A 19631-nucleotide genomic window follows, 5' to 3' on the forward strand; every position below is an offset into this window, starting at 1 on the left:
AAGGTAGAGAGATGGGGACAGGGGGAAAAAGAAGAAAGGAGGCACATTCCTCAATTATCAAATTATCTGAGCATTCCAGAGCAGAAGAGAGCATAAATAGTCCTCAGGAGGCAGAGCTTTTGTTATTTGATCAGACTCAGTGAGCCAGATAGTGTGGCCTCAAGAAATCCTCCCAGAAATAGCCTCTCTCATTTCCCACTCCCCAGGAGCACCTGCTCTACTAGCGCGAGGAGCCTTGAGCTGGCTGAAGCCAGCCTTACCTTTACAATTTGTGTAACGAAACTGACCGTAAATTCGGCGATTTTCGGCACCCGAAACTTCCCTTTGTTCTTCTGTTCAGGCTGATATTCTGTTCTTGTCTTCACAATCACCTGAAATGTTCAACGAGTGTGAGCACAACTGGAGACTTGAACTGCTTCTTTTTTTCTTTTCTTTTTCTCAGTAGCTAGAATTTTTATACATTGCATAAAGATCAGAAAATAAAGAACCTCCTTCTCAAACATATAAGAAAGTAGAAAATTCAAATTACCCATACTTCCCCATGCCAACAGAGACAACCATAGGTGACAATTTGGTTCACACCTTTCCAGATGTTTTTATATGCACATATATATGCATATATTAGACATATGTGTGCTATTTATATAAGCATATCTTTTCTTTTTATGTGACAGATTCATACTTCGTGAATTATAACCTATTTTAAACATACAACAATATATTAACATATTTTTATGTAGACAAATACACAATTGTATTTTGCCTTTTGATGAAGCATAATATTTCACTATATGCATATACTACAATGAATCTGATGAGTCTCTATTGTTGAACATTTAAGTTATTTTCACAGCTTGGGTTATGTAAACAAGTTATGATGAACATCTTGTAGCTCAACCTTTATATATATACTTGATTCCAATTTGACTTAGGCACTTGCACAGAGAAAAACATAAAGGTCTTTGAATCTCTTGTATCATCTTGTTTTTCTAAAGTCTGAATATTTTGCAGAGGTGGTTAATATCTTATCAAGATATGCTGTCAACCTGCCAAGACATTTATGGAACTCCATCCCACTGTGTAGGCAAAGTGGAAGAAAAAAAGAACCTGACAGATAATCAATAACCATGGCCGAGTGCCACAGTGTCAGGGGGAGCACAGAAGCTGTCTGAGACTCAGGGCCTCACCTGTAAAATACGGGCAATAATCTTCCCTATTTCACAAGGTTGTTCTGAGGGTTAAATGAGATGATAATGGGTAATATTTTTGGAATTATTTATTATGTGCCAGAACTAGATCAAGCACTTCATAAGCCTTTCTCTACATACCACTACTATTGCCAGTCTTGGGACAAGGAAACTGAAGCTCAGAGATACTAAGTCACTTGTCCAAGGTCACTCAGCTAAAAGGAAGCTGCCTCCTAGCCATGATCACTCTTACTTCTCACTGGAGCTTAAATTAACTGAATCTTCATGGGAAATTCCCATGTTTTCCTGGAGACAGTAGTCAAGTGTACTGACTCAAGCAAAAAAATTCTCCTATGAAGAATATTCTTTAAGTCTGTGAGGCATGCCATTAACTAAATGTAGCTCAAAAAGGAAAGGATGGAGAAAGGACTGCTATTACTGAGCATCGCCGGTGTGGCACTTACATATGTTGGTTAAGGAGGCTCGGCGACCAGCCCATCTAACAGTTCTCTTCCTCCCCATGATCTAGAATCCAAAATTTGCAGATGTCAGTTCTGCTCTTGTGTCCCGCCCCTCTCTGTAGTCTGCTCCTCCAAACAATGGAAGTGAGCCCTGGCTCCTTCAAATAGGGAATTAGGGCAGCCAAATAAGGGTGAGGGTCTTTTGGGAGGTAGGGTGGGTTGTTCTGTTATTTTTATTTTCTTCCTACCTCCTATTCTAAAGAATAGGAAAGCAGAAGCTTCTTTGGCACAGGTAATAAAAATAAGTCTCATGCTTTGCAAATTTACCATATAGCAGGCACTGAACATTTGACATACATATCTCACTTAATTCTACGCTGTGGGGCAGACACTGATACTGTCAGTACTGTAGGAAGGTGTAAGGGTATGTGCTGGGTTTGAACACTAGCTCCACTCCTAAGCCTTCTGTGTCTTCTCCTCTATAAAGTGGGACAATAACCATAAATATCTCATTGGGTTGTTGTGAGGCTTAAATGAGTTAATAGAAGATAAGCACTCAAACCATTCATTCAAAAACAAATGTTTATTTGCACACTGCCTCTGAGTGCTGCCAAATTTTCTTCCATGGACGTTCAAAGCAGATGTGGAATGGAGCCTGGCCTGCACTTGTCAGCCTGCAGGTCCTCCCTACCCAGCCCGAACAATGCTGTTCAAGCATGCTCCTGACCTCCTTGTCTGGAAAAAAAAAAAAAAAAAAGGTAGGGAGTGATGGATGAATAGAAATTTACTGGGTGAGGGGCTCCTGGGTGGCTCAGTCGGTTAAGCGTCTGCCTTCAGCTCAGGTCATGATCCCAGGGTCCTGGGATCGTGTCCCTCATTGAGGTTCCTGCTCAGTGGGGACCCTGCTTCTCTCTCTCTCTACCCCTCACTCATGCTTTCTCTCCCACTCCCACTTTCTCTCTCTCTCAAATAAATAAATAAAATCTTAAAAAAAAAAAAAAAACTTCGTCATAACAGACTAGAGAAAGCGTCTCCTACTGGCCTTGAAGAAATAAGCTGACTTGTTACAAGAAGACCATGCAGCTGGAAGGCAGACTCTAGATGCTGAAAGTGACCTCAGCTGACAACCAGGTCACTCAAGAAGATGGGGACTTCTGTTCTACAACCACAAGTAACTGAATACTGCCAACAACCTCAGCAGGTGTGGAAGAGGACCCTGAGTGCCAGACGAGAAGGCAGCCTAGCCAACGCCTTGACTTCAGACCTGTGAGACACCAAGCAGAGAACACAGCTAACTTGTGCCCTGACTTCTGACCTACAAAAACTGTGAGATAATATATTTGTGTAGTTTTAAACCATTACATTTTTGGAAATTTATTGTACAACGATAGAAAACTGATATGCTTTCCCACACTGCCAAGTCCATCTCAACCAACAACCATCTTTTGGGTTGATCTGTTTGCAGCTAGATCCTTAGCCATCAGATCTCTGGTGTTTACACATCACAGAGGAAATGTTAAGAAGCATTTGCTTCTTAGTCCTTCCCTCCGCCCTCAATTTCTATGAACAGTTTTTCCAAAGCTTCTCAAAAAGCTCGAAATCATTTTCATCATTCCACATAAATTTAAAAGACCCTATGCATAGCCGACATTTTGAGACAGGTGACAGAACTTTAAAAATATTACTGTCGGAATAACATTCTAATTATCATATTAAACATTTTGTGGTTGCTTCCCTAGCATCCATTTAGATCAAAAGTCCCCAGATATTCCTTTTGGGAACCCACTGCTGCCCCTTTGTGTGGCAGCCATGTGGTTTGGTGGGATTGATGCCTCCCTTCATGATAGGAATGATACGTTAAGCCAATCAGGGCCTACTATCCTCTTGATCACAAAATATGATTGGCTCAAGATTAGGACCAATGAGATATGAGGCAAGATTGACTAGGAACTTGGGGAAAGAAGCCTCCTTGCTCTTTATGGGTGTTCCTCAAAGAGCATGCTCTTCCTCTGGCTGGTGTGGTGAGGACTTGAGTTCTGAAACTTCCGCAGAGATTGTTGTCACAATAAGGAGTAGCCGAGATGAAGACAAAGGTGGCATATGAAGGAGAGCAGAGCCAAGAGGACCCTAGAGAAATGGAGATGGGCCCTGATGACACAGTGCCCTCTGGATCACACCTTGCCTAAAGTTCACATTGAACTCTGCAGTTATAGGGGCCAATTTATACTCTTTGGGCCTTAGTCCAATTTGGATTAGGTCCTTCTGTGAGGTAAAAAGATCTAGCTGATAAAAAATATGTTCCAAGAAAAATGAACTGAAAAGCTATTAGAATTTAGTAAGACGGCCAAATACTAAATAAGCATAAAAAAAAACAGTAGATTTTTTTGGCACCAGCAAAAAAAAAACAAAAAACCTCAGAATATAATGGATCCACCAAAACATACAAATAAAAATGTTCATGGCCACTTTTTTCATAATATCCCTGAACTGAGAACAATCCAAAAGTCCATTAATAGGAGAATGCATAAATTGTGGTTTATTCATAAAATGGAATGCCACACACATGGGTGAATCTTACAGACATTACCTTGAACAAGATCTGACCCAAAATTTTTTTGTATATTATATGATTTATTTATATCAAGTTCAAAATATACATAAAAATTATATATTATTTTATATAATTTATATATAATATTTATAATAAATATATAAATAGCATGTAATGTTTATAAGTATATATATACTATTTCTTTTTAAAGTCCCCCGTTTACCATTTGCAGTAATGGTGGGGGTGTTGAGTTTAGGCAGAGTTGAGGTCATAGCCCTCCTTCAAATCCATGTCCTGCTTTGCCCTAAACCCCTATGACAGGCTGCTTATGCCCTGAGTGACTTTCTAATGAAAGGGGTTCTTTTTGGTTTCGGAGCCCCAGTTCTCAAACTACCAAGTTCAAACACAAGCCACAGGTCAGGTGGGTACCTGACCCAGGCTGGTCTTCAGTCTTGTCCTCTCTTTAGCTAAGCCACATTTTCCCCAAAAGCAACCCACGTGGCTTAATATTTTACCACCGCCCCTAAGGAAATGTTAGCTCCTTAGAACCCCATCTCCACATCAAAAGCAGGTCTTTGCCCATTTGCCTAGGACAAGAACAGACAGTCCTCTGGCCTCTTCTCTGACCTCTCACTGGTAGGCTTGTTTGCTCCCTACCCCTTGAAATGCCCTTCTCCCTTGGGTCCATGGCCATATTTCTCTTGGTTCTCTTCCCGTTCACTGACCAGCTCTCCTCAGTTTCCCTTTCAAGATCCTCCCCTTCTGCTTGACCTCTCAATGATAGAATTTCTCAGGGTGAAGTCATGGGCGTGCTTCCCTCCTACACACCTCCTCTGAGTATTCGCACTCCTATAACTTCCAAGTCCATCTTTACCCTTATAACTAAATTCAGACCTCATCCAGCATTCAGATTTCCCTACTGGACATTTGCCCTTGGACCAATCTGCCTAAATATACCATGTCCACAGCAAAGCTCTTGTGTTCCCAGTCCACCTGCCCCTTACTAGTTCTTCCCCAAGCCATCCGCCCCCAAATAGCGGCATTATCCATGCCAGTGCTTATGTCAAATACAGGAATTCTCCCATGACTCCTCCCTTCCCTGCACTCTCCAAATCCATTTCAGCACCAGCTCCTGCTTCTCAAAAACTTCTCTCAAATCAACCCATCTGTCCAGTCACACTGCCTGCACCCTAGTCCAGAGCATTGTCATCTCTCCCTGAATGGTTTCTCTGGCCAACTTCTTTTTTCCATTCTTGCCTCCCCAAACTTAGGGAAAAGGGTTTTCTAGACCGAGGGAACGGCATATACCAGCGTACGTTCAGGAGACACTCAGGAGGCTGGCACATGAAGGAGCCACAGGAATTGGTTTTGAGCGGCCAGAGCATAGGGTAGGTGAAAGTGAGGGGTAAACAGAGGCTCTGAATGCCACACCAAGCAACTTGAAGATTAACTTGAAAGCAGTGAAAATTCAAGGAAGGATTATAAACCAGAGAGTGCCTTTCCAGATGTATAGGACAGGTAATGGATAAGCCTCTGGCCACAGTGAGATACACTGGAAAGATGCAGAGAACAGGAGAAATACAACCCTACAGAGTTACTGGAATCAACCAGCTATTGGGCGTGTCATGAAAGTTGGTGTTCTGTTCCCGTGGAGGGGAGCCAAAAACATTTCCCTTCTATAAAAGAAGATACGGCAACAGTCGCTTTTTTTTTTTTTTTTAAGTACTATGAAGGGGAAAGCATAAGAAATGTTAGCAAATCATTAATTGTACCTTGGAGGAATCAGCTTACATAAGCAAAGAAAGAGAAAAGAGAAAATACATTTGCAAAGAAAGGCTCTATTCTCTGCAGTTGAAAAAAAAAGTGGGGAAAATGGAGCCCTGAGCTCTTGATTAATAACAGAAAGGGTGGGGGGGAAGTGGAGAGAGAAGAGGAAAAATCCTTTCTATGCTTTTTATCATTTAAAGTGGGGTCTTACAAATATTTGGAAAAATGAACCTCCAGATTTTCAAATACCATTGTGGATTTGGGCAAAGATATAATTTGTTTTCATATTTATACATCAGTCCCCATTGTCCTGTCAGTGGCTGATATGAAGAACATAATTTAACATAATTGGCGTTGTGAAAATGGGATAAATTATTCATCCCAAAAGGACCCCTAGTCTGGATATATTCTCTGTTCACTGGCAAGGCCAGATAATACATGGTGGTTCAGATGGCGCAAAGTACAGATCATAAAAATTTAAAATACTACTTCCCGGGATTATCAATAATGAAGAGGTTCCCACATGGAGAGGCCCCAGGATTGGCAAGAACAATAAATAAAAGTGCAGAAGTGCTGACAAGGAGCAAGATTGTATTTTTATGAGCTGGACTTTCACAGGCCAAAAATAGATCTAAGTTGTACCCTGCAGCTCATCCCTGCTGCTAAGAGAGAAGTTCAGAGCAGGATAGGGAATCTGCCAAGCACCTACTATGTGCCAGGCACTGTTCTAGGGGGTCTACTGATGTGTACTCTGTTAATTCTCATAACTCTCCTCACAACCTTCTCTCCAATCTTCATGTATCCCCTTTAAAATCATTATTATTCCCATTTTTCAAATGAGACAATTCAGCCTTAGAGAATTCGTCACTTGCCTATGATCAAATGACTGGTAAGTAGTTGAACTGGTGGTTCAAACTCAAGATTACCCTGCTCTTTCCTATCATTGTTTTAAAACGGGTACCCAGGAGCGCTTGGGTGGCTCAGTTGAGGAAGCATCTGACTCTTGATTTCTGCTTAGGTCATGATCTGAAGGTCCTGGGATCCAACCCTGAGTTGGGCTCTGTGCTAAGCAGGGAGTCTGCTTGAGATTCTCTCCCTCTGCCCCTCCTCTCTCTCTCTCTGCCTCCCCAAAATAAATAAAATCTTTAAAAAATTTAAAATAAAATATAATGGGTACCCACTACCACTATGCCAAAAGCTTTACATCTTATATCATAGGAAACCCTCTCTATCACTCTGAAGTAAGAATGATTATCCCCATTCTACAGATGAGGAACCTGAGTCTTGGAGAGCAGAAATGACCTCATAACCTCACAGGGCACTAAGAAGTAGAACCAAAGCTTGAATCTAAGCTTTTGGCTCAAATCCAAGTGCCACCCACTAGGAAGGTCACCATTCAAAAACTCTAACTCTGATCTTGTGGCACCTGGTACACACGAAGGGAATCCATACATACTGTTGAATGAATGAATCCCATCTGTAAAGAGACAAGGTGAAATTGACCAGATGGGGCCTGAATACTTAGTTGGGAACTTTCTCCCATTTCCCTTGCTCACCTCTCAACCCATACTCCATCTTTTTGGGTTTGAGTCTACTCTGTTTCTCTGGGCCCTCAAAGCTTGGTAAGGGCCCAGAACACAGGGTAAAATGTCAGTGCTCAGAGGACATTAATGGTAGTGTTGTCCAACCCCATCAACTCACAGATGGGGAGATGGAAGCCCGGAGAGGGGAAGGTATTTGCTACGGGTCACACAGCAAGACTGGGTCAGAAGCGGGACTCTAGTAAGGGCCTGCTCACTCCCAGTCTAGGGCTCTTTCCATGGGATCAGGTCTTTTTTCCTTGCTGGGCTTTTACTTTTTCAGAGGCAGAATGGAAGGTGGGCCAGTATGGCCTCAAATGCACTGGCCAGCCCACTAAGCCTATGACTGTCCAGCCCCCCGGCAGTACGTAGCATGCGGGGAGATGAGGGACTCTCCATATGGTCCTCTCTGGGGTTTGGGGTGTGGGGAGGGCTCCAGCTCCTGTTCTGAGTGGAAACTAGCCGCCTGGGCTGGAATCTTTGTAGCAGAGACCCGCAGATCTGCCCCTGGGCCTGTCTTCTGTGGTCCAGAGGCCCAGCCCACTTCACTGCTCAGCACTCCTTGAGGCCTGGGGCCAGCCCTGTGCTCTCCACAAACAGATGAGAATGGTAATAAGCAACAACAGTAATAACAACAGCCTCACACTAGCATCTACTCTGTGCTGGGCACTGGGGTGAACACTCGACATGCATTTTCTCATTTCACCCCTAAAACAGTTGTTACAGGAAGAGATTATCGTCCTCATTTTACCAGCGAGGAAACAGAGGGACAGAGTGGTTAATAAACCTGCCCAGGGTCACACAGCAAGTAGGTGGTAGAGTTAGGGTTCAAATTCAAAGTGCACTGCTATAATGCCTTCCTCTACGTGCAGGGATGCCGGCTTGCTCCATGTGTAAGTGTGAGCAAGTCACTTCCGTGCTCCAAGACTGTCTCACCATCTGTGAGAATGGGGGTGATTTTTTTAGTAGAAAATTTGATAGATGCTCATGATAAAAATAAAGCTTGAAAAATATGGAATGAAAGTCTTCAAACAGTCCACCCTCCAACCCCTATCCCTACTCCCTCAACATATAATGGTTTCTTGTGCGTCTGTCCAGAATTGTTTTATGAATGATAAGAACAAAACATACACACAGATGTGTTTCCACAAATGAGATGACTCCGTGCCATGCTCTTTAAAGCTATTCCAACTGAGCGGTGTGTCTGTGGTTCCTCCCACATTAGCACAAGCAGGAATGCTTCGTTCTCCTAGCAACCACTCAGTATTCCACATCCATGCGCTAGGGTTCATCTAACCGGCCCAGTCGCATGGAACATTCCAGTTGTTCATAGGTTTTCTTTATGCATAAGCCTTTGCATACTTGAAAGAATATACCCATAAGGTAACTTCCTACCAGTAGGAAGCATACCAATCGAATGGTACGCATAGTTTAAATTTTATAAACAATGTCAAAACACCCTCTGCAAAACATTGCACCAAATTATATAACTGACCAGAGCGTATGGAGATCTGCTTCGCCTCAGTACTAGCAACACTGGGCTTTATCAAATGCTGTGGGATCAGGGGTTTTTTGTTTTGTTTTTGCCAATCTAATAGGTGAAAAATTATATTTTGTTTAAAATTATATTTTTAAAATTATAAAAATTTTAAATATGCTGAGTGGTCATTTTTATATCTATTTACTGGAAATGCCTGGTCAGAGCCTTTGCCCCGATTCATGGTGATTTATAAAGCTGTGTCTTGAGAGTGTCTGAAGAGCGAAACGAGGGGGCTCTGTGAACCTCAAATGTGCAGAGATGTGCATTTCTGCTGCTCCCTAGGGAATGGCTGACGGTTCTCTGATCCTGTGCTTCAGGGAGAAAAAGAACCCTCTTTTTAAAGCCACGAGAGAAGCCAAGAAGGCTCGCGGGACTCAGTGACAGGAGAGGCATCTCCTTTGGCCACATCTGTCCAGGTCCACCCTGTCGGATCCCCTGTACCTTCACCTTGGAAACCCCATTCATATCATGTTTCATTTTTACAGTCATCTTTCAAAAATGTGAACTGCAAGACCCATATTCTGGATGTCCAGTGGAAGATAGGAAACTATATCAATAAAGCACCATTTGTGTGCCATTAGACAATTTTCATGCTTTTTCCTCACAATAACCCTGGTAGATAGATATTATGCTCATTTTGCAGTTGGAAAAAAAAGTCCAGAGAGGCTAAGCGACTTGCCTAAAGCCCCACAGTAAGGAAGTAGCTTAGCTGAGATCTGAACCCAGACCTCTAGGATGGCAAAGCTCATGTGGTTTACCCTGCAAAATACCAAGTGTATCAAACCTCAATACTGGATCTACAAATGTTTGCATTCTTTTCCTCCCACAAGCAAGTAAGCCAACCTCATCCAGGACATGTAAAGACTTAGGAATTAGTAGAAAGGAAAGGAACATTTTCCCAGAGCTTGGTTGCTGGCTTGCCAAATACATGATTCATCTGGGGATTTGCCAAGGTGGGGCTGTGCCCGTTTGTGGCTTACTTTCTGCAGACCTGCCACCCACTAGTTGGCATCTCCCAGCACACCTGTGTGCTGATCTTGGCTGCACTGTTTTCTTTTGGGTATCCTAGGATAGCATTTCACCTCTCTGAGTCTGTTTCTGCATCTGTAAAACGGCAATAATGGTTGCAACCTCCCAGATGGGTTGTGGGGGATATCCAGATTAACTGTGCTCACTTAGACACACCAAAGGCAACGAGGCCCCATGGGCATGTCCCAAAATTTGCTGTCTGCAGATTGATGTTTCAGCTTCTCAAGAGCTTGCACTCACAGGCTGGAAAAGTCGCCCAACTGCTTACATTCAAGTCTATTCCCACATGTGTCAAGTGGAGAAACTAAGCCCAGCTTTAGGCTATGGAAGGGACAGGGGTCCTCGCTCAGCCAGTACTTCCCACTGCCCATTGCATGCCAGGATTCATGATGAGGCCGAGCCAGGGCCCTCCGGCCTAGTGGGCAAATCTCCTCAGTGCCCACCAGACACAAAGTCAGCCTAAATCCACCCACCTCCCCATTCTCACTGCCACTGCCCTAGTGCCACCTCCCACCTCCTTCATGAACACAGCAGTGGCCTTCTAGCTGACCTCCTGCCTTGCACTCTTTCTCTACTTCTACCACTCATGGTGGGCATGCTGCAGGGAACCAGTCACCTCTGTCTTGGGGAAACTACTCTGGTGCTGCAAGGGGGATACGTTGGAAGGAATGAGGAAGAGGAGACCCATCATGAGTCCCTCATCCCTAGGGTGGCCCACAGCAGCCAGAGGAATCTTCCTTAAATAGAAATCTGATCCCATTACTCTCCTGCTTTAAACCCCTCCAAAAAAATACACTGAGCCCCCCATGAACTGGTACCCACCTCCCCTCATCTCCCAAATGTCTCCCCCTCATCAGTGTGTCCAGCCCACCTACTTTCCTGCCTATCCCTCCGACTCCCTCAATACCTGTCCACATACTAGACCCACTGCCCCTACTCCTTTGACCACCCAACCTCCAGGTCTCAGGCGGGCCTCCTTCCTCAGGAGGACCTCCCCGACCAGCCTCTATCACAGTTAGGTCTCTCAAGTCTTATCCTCTCTCACATCACAGCTCTGTATTGTTTCCTTAAGAGCCCATTTTCAGCTTGTGTCTCTGTGCATCTGTTTGTATGATGGCTTGTTTGAAGTCCCTCTTCCCCACTGGACTGGAAGCTCCGTGAAAGCAGTGGCTAGGCCTGGTTTTTATGGCTGGATATGCATAGCCTGGCACAGTGCCTGGCACAGAGAAGTGCCCAAAAAGATGTGTTGGGTGAGTGAGTGAGTAGATACCTTCCATGGTGATAAGTAAAATCATAGCTATAATGATGGGTGGCTAGGGAAGGAACCCAGGAGAGCTGCCATCTGAGCTGGGTTTAGGAAGATGAGTACTGGCTTAACAGACAGGCAAGAGGTGATAAGGACATTCTGGGCATAAGGAATGGCATGTGCAAGAGAAGGGAGCATGAACCACCCTGGAAACTGTGGAAAACTCTAAGGCAGGGTTTCTCAACCTTGGCACTGTTGACATTTGGGGCCGGATAATTCTTTCAGTTTTGGTGGGAGGGTACATTCTACGCACTGTAGGATACTTAGCGGCATTCCTGGCCTCTACTCACTAGATGCCAATAGTGTTCCCTCCCCTAAAGTTTTCACTACCAAAAATGTCTCCAGACATTGTCAAATGTCCCCTTGGGGGGAAAAAATCACCCTCCACTGCTCTTGATATGTCTGACATGTTGGTGTTCAAGGTACAAAGTGGGAATGGTGAGAATGGAAGCCAGTAGGGCAAATAAGGATTTGCCAAGGTAAAGATTTGAGACTGTAGCCTGTGACTATGATTGAAAGGGGTTTCCATGGGAGAAGCACCTGGTCCCAACTCTGGGAGGCTCCCTCAGGTGCAGTGTGGAGGATTTGATTAGAGTGCTAGACAAGGTGGGAAGCTAGCCCATCTCCTCTCCTGAGGCAGGCATGAATCCCTCCAGTACTGGGCAGGGAGGAAGCATTGGAGGCTGGGATTTTCTCTCTGGAGGATCACACCCAGCCCCCAGCAGCTGGTCCAGGGAGCCCACGGAGGAGCATGGCCATGGATGAGGGATGTTGAGTTTGAGGAAGCACTCTCTGGAGGTGGAATACTTCTTGTTATTGACAAGCACAGTGAAGAGGGAAATATTGGGGTTTCAGGTGCACTGGGATTCCAACCCCAGCTCTCCCACTCCATCTGTGAGGCTTGGGCAAGCCACTCTATTGATGTGAGCTTAATTTCCCCATCAGTGAATTGGGTGCACTAAAACCCCCCTCACAGGGCCATTGGGAAGATTAACTGAAACAACAGATATGAATGCCTTTGTGGCCCATTCCCAGCCCAGTGCAAAGGCTTCAGACCTGCTCATTTCTCCATTTGGCCTCCGAAAGCTTTTCCCCCTGAAACTCATAGACTCCATACTATAGTACATTTAGTGAACAAATCTAAAGATGATTATCAGTATCACACGCCAAGCACGCTCCGTATTTTACATTTTCAAAAAAAATCTGATTTAACATTGGTGTCAAATATACTTCTTTGTGATGAACGTTTTGGCTTCAAACACTCACCATCTGACTGGAACCTAACCAAAGCACTGACAACTGTGTCAGGACTCACCTCACCTTCCCTACAGTCCCGTGACCTGAGTCCCAATATCATTATCCCCACTTTACAATGAGGAGGCTGAGGCAGTCTAGGAAGCTTGCTTCAAGTCATCAGCCAAAGTAAAACAGTAAAAGGTAGGGCAGAGATGTGAACCCTCCTAGAGCGGTAGCTTCAGAGTCTGTGCTGCTAAATAAGTATTTGGAGGACCCATTTGGCTTCTCAAGTGGAATTCACTTCTAACACATCTGTTCTGATGTCAGGAAAACTTGTTTACTCTTGTAAATATTATAAAATCAAAATTCTAGCACAGAATACCACTACTAGAGTTTCTGACTCAGAGAAGAGTAGACAGAGGCCTGAGTGAGGAGAAACAAGTTACACAAATCACACTGTGGGTTGCAACTGAGTTTGAGCAAAAGCCCAAGTCTGTGGACTCCCAGGCCAGCTGGCTCCTTGTTCCCACTGAAGTGAAGTTTCTGGAACAACACTGCCTAGGTTCTGGGTTCTCTAGACATCGCCAGGATGCTTGTTAACTATGTGCTTTGGGAAGTTACTTTATCACTCCATGCCTGAGTTTTGTCATCATCAAAAATTGGATTAAAATAGCAATTCCTTTATTGGGTCCTATTAACTATTTACAGCTAAAAGAAAAGTGTGTGTGTGTGCGTGCGCGCGCACCACATGTACGTATGATTTAGAACAGAATCTAGTATTTAGGAAGCACTTGAAAATGATCATTATTATTCTTTTACAGTTACTTTTGTGCCAGAAACTTTACATATGAGGCCATATCTAACTTTGTTCTGACCACTGTGAGTAGGGGTGATCCTCCCTGTTTCACAAAGGAAGAAATGGTGGTGCCTGGTAGGAAGACTTGGTCATGAACATCAGAAGAGTCTGTAATGTGCCCCTGTGAGGATGTGTCCCAGTAGGGATTTGCATCTTTCGGGATGCATTGCTTTCCCTTTCCATGCGTGCAAGTCCCCAGTGTATTTGTCCTTCAGGCTTTGGGACAGCCTTTTGGTTCATCTGGACTGGGCACTCAATGGTTATTGTGTCTTTTCCTTTCTAAAGAAGAGAAGGAAGCCCTTGAAGGCAAAAGGGTGGGATGGGAAGAGTAAGGGGAAACAGAGGCCATGGTATGTCCGGATGACTTGCGATGTGTCTAAGGATGGGGGGAGGGATGATCTCACCACAATCCCTTTTCCTTGTGCACCTTTTAGGGACATGCAGATCTTCCAGGTTGTAGCTGTTGGCAGAAGGGTAAAGAATCTTCCTAAAACCTCAAGAAAATATCCCCTTGCTCCTCTCCAATTTCCATTATATCCGGGTTCAAATTCCAGCATTGCCAGGTACTCCTTCTCTAAGCTTGGATAACTAACCAAATTTCTTTGATCCTTCACCTTTTCACCTATAAATTTGAGTGCATAATCCCTGACTCCCATGGGGAAACGTGCATCTAACGCAGCGGTTCTCAACTTTGGCTGCATGCGTGAGTCACCTGGGGAGATTTAATTAATACTGATGCCTGGATCTCACCCCCAGAGGTTCTGACATAATTGTTCTGGGGTGTAGCCTAGATATCAGGATTTTCAAAGCCTCCCCTAGGTGATTCTAATATGCAGCCCAAAACTGAGAGCCTCTGTTATCCATGCAGCAGATACCTAATTAATACTGTTCTTTTACATTTCTTTAGTGTTAAGTGCCTGTTCACATTTTATTTTTAAAAGCCTTATCAGTCTCACAGGATGGCTCAAGGATTCTTTATTTCTGCCACCCCCATGCACATTCTCATACTGACAACCTCTGCACTTTCAAAACAGATGACTCAACCCCCAGCCAATCAGCCAGGTCCTTTATCTAGCTTTGGCTCCTCTTCTGTTCATTGGCTAGAGCCAATTGGTTAAGACACACAATGCCCTCCTGGAGATGCCAATGAGAAAATCAAACAGATGGAATGATCCATTGTTTGCTCTTCAGCCAGGGAACTCCATCATTTACCTCCAAATCTATCTCTTACGGTGTGCAAAAGCTTATATTATAAAACCCCAAGTTCTCTCAACTGGATCTTAAACAATAACGTTTCTCCCAGCTCTGCCCATGGGATAACTTTTGTATTGTTGCCCACCTTTGTATAAATGCCCACCTCCATTCTTCATGGACTACTCCCATGTCAGGAGATGTGCCATCAGCCAGTCATTCATTTCCAGCCACGCCTCCCCAAAGACACTCTACTCTAGTCATGCTATTTCTCAAAAGCTTTCCATGCTTTGCATATGTCTTAAATGTCTTTTCCTCCTATGGTCTATCTGGAAGGTTTTCACTCACCTTTACAAGCCAAATTCAAATGTTCTCCTCTGCAGTTTACCTAATCTGTTCTTCCAGTCCCTTCCCACCCCAAGAGAATTTAATTGTTTCCACCCCTGTGCTCTCATAACCTGTGAAATTCTCAGGTATAACATTTACCCTGATGTATTATATTAAGCATTACACTAGATAGGGATTTTGTAATTTGCCTTTTCATAACCAACTTGTAGCACAAGGATAGGGCCTTAGCAGGTGCAAACTAAATGCTTGTTGGACTGCATCCAATATCTCTGTCCTCAAATATATACCAGTGAATTTTTGAAACACCTCCCCCCCAATAATCAAGACAATTTTCTCCATCACCATCCACAAGCTTATTAGTATTCATCTGCTATGATAAAACTTTAAAAAAGAAAGATTAATTTTCTTGCCCATATATGTATATGTGAACAAAAAATGAGTAAACACTTACCATAAACCTGAAATAACACAAGAGATGTCATGTCTCTGGAAGACTACATTTTATAAGAAAAGGGATATATTTGGCGGAGGGAATGAAAGGGTTTGGAGAGGTGGAATTTTTACTGCTTTATTTCCTGAGATGGGGGGAGCATGAGGGACTGATGGGGAGAAGAGCAACTGCTTTACCTTTTCCGGAGCAGGCAGCTGTAAGTGGTTAACCTCCAAGGGAGTTATGAGAGGGACGGTCTGGAAGCCATCCTCAACCGAAGGCGGCTTGGTTCCCTTCTCACTGGGGTTACTGTTCAGCTTCACCATCCTTACGCCTTTCTTCCCAGACCTAAGGCAAGCAGTGGGGTTCTGGTTACAGTGGGAGGTGAAGCAGGGTAAGAGAGGGCTGACGACAGAGAAAACAGCAGTGTCCTCAACGGGTCCACTTGGTTTTCAGTGTAGAGATCAGTCATCTATATATTTTCTGCTAGATTTCATGACATGATTCTCATTATCCAGCAAAACTTCTTTAATCATCAAAATATGCCACCTGCCTATGGAGTTCAACAGCCCTCAAATTCAGGAAAACTCAAGGAAATCCCAGACTTACACCAACAATATACAAGCTTTAAAAAAAAATCCAAGATACTAGAGCTAATACAGTCATATAATTTCAGTGAAAAGCTTATTTTTACCAAAAAATTAAACCCTATTATTCTGGGTCACCCTGCAGTATGATAAATTTCACCTTACCACCACACCTTACCACCTTGCTATTTTATGATGTTGGCTTTTCTTCAGCAATCTCCTTAAACCACAATAAATACATTCAGTGTCTCTATGTGTACTGTACCCTTTCACATGATATGTAGATTGTACAAGAGATACAATTTCCTAAAACAAAACAAAAAAAAAGCTGGCTTGAACCTGATCCTGTTATTCAGCCATGGAATGCCTCCATTTCCTCAATAGCGAAGGGCCATTTTTTTTTCTTCCATGGAAAGTTAGCAACCCCCGTATTGCAAGATTGCCAACTAAATAAACAAATCACATTTATTTCTCTCAAGCTCCCTTGGAAGTCAAACGATGCTCCCACCCCACCCCTAGAAGCCCAGACAACTGGATTTCTCTTGTCAATCCTGCTGATGGAACATTATTAGACAAAATAGGATTGTTGTGGAGATGAAAGGATGATAAAGGGTCGGAGGATATTGAGGAGTGGTTATAACAAAAACAAATGCCTACTTACTGTGATGCACTCTTGGGGGGTCAGAGCAGATTCAAGCCAATTTGAAGAGGAGGAGGACGGCCAGGAGTCCTCCCTCCTCAGCCCGAGCTTGTGGTGCTGAAAAGACAGCGCCTTGCCTGTGTCTGGATTGGGAGTTTCTGAGAGCGAGGCGCGAGCAAGGGGAAGAGCTCCTGGCAGCTGCCTGCCTGCTCCCTCGCTCGCGCCCCCTCCCACCGGGGAACGGGCTCCCACACCATCTGTCATCTGGCACCACCTGCTGTTTCTCATGCATGGCCACAACCAGGGCATGGGACAAAATGGTTTCAAGAAAGTGGGAGGGATTCTGGCCATAATAATAATAATAATAACCATATAATAAGCAATCCTTGAGTCTTTAGAAAAACAGAAGAGACATATTCATTAGGAGAAAGGATCACTTTTTAAAATCTTCCAGAGCAATATTATGAAACCCAGAATGGTTCAGGACCTGCGCTGTGCTCTGACCTGTGGTAAGGAGTGAAGGGAAACCTATATTTATTATTTCCCAAGCAGTGGGCACTTTTCCAGTTTCTTTCAGACTATTTTCCTCATTTGCAAAATGTGATGGGATTAGTGTGAGGTGGGAATGTGATCACAAAAGGAAAGCAGCTCAGAGCAGGGCACACTATTCTCACAATGCCGCTGGAATCACACAGGTCAGGTAGAGCACCGGGAGCTGGACCTTGAGCCCTGATCCATGGCCACTGATGTTTGCATGCAGTCCACAACTTTGTATACCTTCCAAGTTGGTGTCTGGAATCAGAGAAGGTGAAGTCCTGGTATCAGCTCTATGAAGTTCTGACTGTGGAGATCTTGGACATTTTGTTTTCCCTCCCCAAGCCTCCATTTCTTTATCTATAATGTGGGAATAATAATACCTCCCTTGCAGGGTGGTTGGGAGTAAGATGAGACTGTGCTCAAGGATACCTCTTCTAGCTCAGGGACAAGGTTCCGAATGGCTGAATTATTTCATCTCTGGAGATTGCTCTTACACTCTTAGAATCCTCTGAGATTAAGACTATTGCCACAAGTTTCTCCTCGCTGTGGTTCAAATCACTGTTGGTCATTTATCCCCAGCTGCAGTGCTATTTATGATGCACATCATGAGGTCGAGTGGTCTTGGCATTAGTAATAGCATCCCCTTTCACTTTCAAAAATATCCTCGTTCCCATGATAAATTGTTTGGCCACCTTAATTAGTGCTCACATGATGAGCATACACTCTATCACCTAAAAGGCCAGGAGAAAACATGCTTATTATCGGTATTGTTCAGTAATGAAATGGACATGTGTGTGCATGTGTGCATGTGTATGTGTAAAGAGAGATGTTTCTGAGACAGTAAAGTCTATAACATATCAGAGCTGCACAGGGTACTATTACCAGAAGTATGCATATATATGAGAGGAAGTTACTTTAATATTAATTTCTCACTCTCTCCTTTCCAAAGACCAGCATGACTTTCAGGTGCAAGCATCGTCTAAGGAAAACACAATGTAGACATCCACATGGAGTCACTTGTGAACACTTGTGTCTGATCCAATTATTGTTGTCTCCAAAGGAAAAAAAAAAGTCCCTTTGACACAGCTTATGATTGATTCACAAGCAGAAGTCACACCTTTAATAACTCCAAGCCAGAGGTCCTGACAGTTTAGTAAAAGGTCCAGGAGAAGCACCTGTCTCATGGCAGTGGGAAATCCAGGCTTCCTGGTGTGTGGAGTCAAGAGAGAGGCTGCAAGAAGAAACAGGGGGCTGGAGTGATGTGGAAAAGCCCCTTATGGGAAAATGATATTGAGAGGAGCTTAATATAATAGACTATTATTCTTCTGTTGAGTTCTGGGAGATATGTTTCACAGTTGAAAACAAAACTAGAGCATTTTTATGAGGTTTTCCATGTGTGTAGATGTAATATATAGGATAACTGCAACATGAAGAGGAGAGGATAAATGGACCACTACAGTGGTAATGTTTCTATATTCTAAGTGGTAAAGTATATTCCCACTAAACAGTGAAAAGTTAGCTATGTCTAGTTAAATCCCCAGAATAACCAAAAATATACAGAGGTAAGATCAAAACTACAATAAAGAAATATAAATGGAATACTAAAAAAAAAAATCAAATAACCCAAAAAAGGCAGGAAAGAAAAAAACAGGAACAACAACAAAACAAAGGAAACAAGCAGAAAACAAATAATGAAATCGTAGACTTAAATCCAAACTTAGCATTATCATCCAGAGTTCATAGTTTACATTAGAGCTCATTCTTGGTGTTGTACATTCTATGGATTTGGACAAATGTGTAATGACATGTTTCCATCATCTGGTTATCATACAAAATAGTCTCATTGCCCTAAAAGTCCTCTGTGCTCCACGTATTTATCCCTCCCTCTCCCTCAGTCCTTCGCAACTACTGATCTTTTAACTGTCTCCATAGTTTTGCCTTTCCAGAATGTCACGTAGTTGGAATCATACAGTAAGTTGCCTTTTCAGATTGGTTCTTTCACAGTAAAATGCATTTACGTGTCCTCCATGTCTTTTCATGGCCTGCTAGATCATCTTTTTTTTTTTTTAGCACTGAGTAAGATTCCATTGTCTGGGTAAAACACAGTTTATCCACTTACCTGCTAAAGGACATTGTGGTCACCTCCACATTTTGACAATTATGAATGTGGCTACTATAAACATTTGTGTGCAGGTTTTTGTGTGGACATAAGTTTTTTACTTCTTTAGGTAAAAACAAAGGAGTGCAATTCCTGGATCATATGATAAGAGTATGTTTAGCTTTGTAGGAAACTGCCAAACTGTCTTCCAAAGTGTCTGTACCATTGTGCATTCCCAGGAGAGATGAGAGTTCTTATTGCTCCATATCCTTGCCAACATTTGGTGA

The 19631-nt window shown here is 43.3% G+C and overlaps 1 protein-coding gene across 1 annotated transcript in view; it reads right to left on the reverse strand.

Annotated features, from left to right (window-relative positions):
* Positions 1 to 15808, reverse strand: part of NSG2 (neuronal vesicle trafficking associated 2) — a 52252-nt gene extending 36444 nt beyond the window's left edge. The window contains exons 1-2 of the mRNA XM_028102851.2: positions 15680 to 15808; positions 288 to 371 (exon numbers count right to left, since the gene is read on the reverse strand). Of these exons, the coding sequence (XP_027958652.1) occupies positions 288 to 371; positions 15680 to 15808 (213 nt within the window). The remainder of the gene's footprint in view (positions 1 to 287; positions 372 to 15679) is intronic.
* Positions 15809 to 19631: the final 3823 nt, after the last annotated feature.

The sequence above is a fragment of the Eumetopias jubatus genome, unplaced genomic scaffold, assembly GCF_037043125.1.
Source record: "Eumetopias jubatus isolate StellerSeaLion01/CBP00866 unplaced genomic scaffold, mEumJub1_p1.0 scaffold_5, whole genome shotgun sequence".
In the NCBI taxonomy this organism is placed as follows: Eukaryota; Metazoa; Chordata; class Mammalia; order Carnivora; family Otariidae; genus Eumetopias; species Eumetopias jubatus.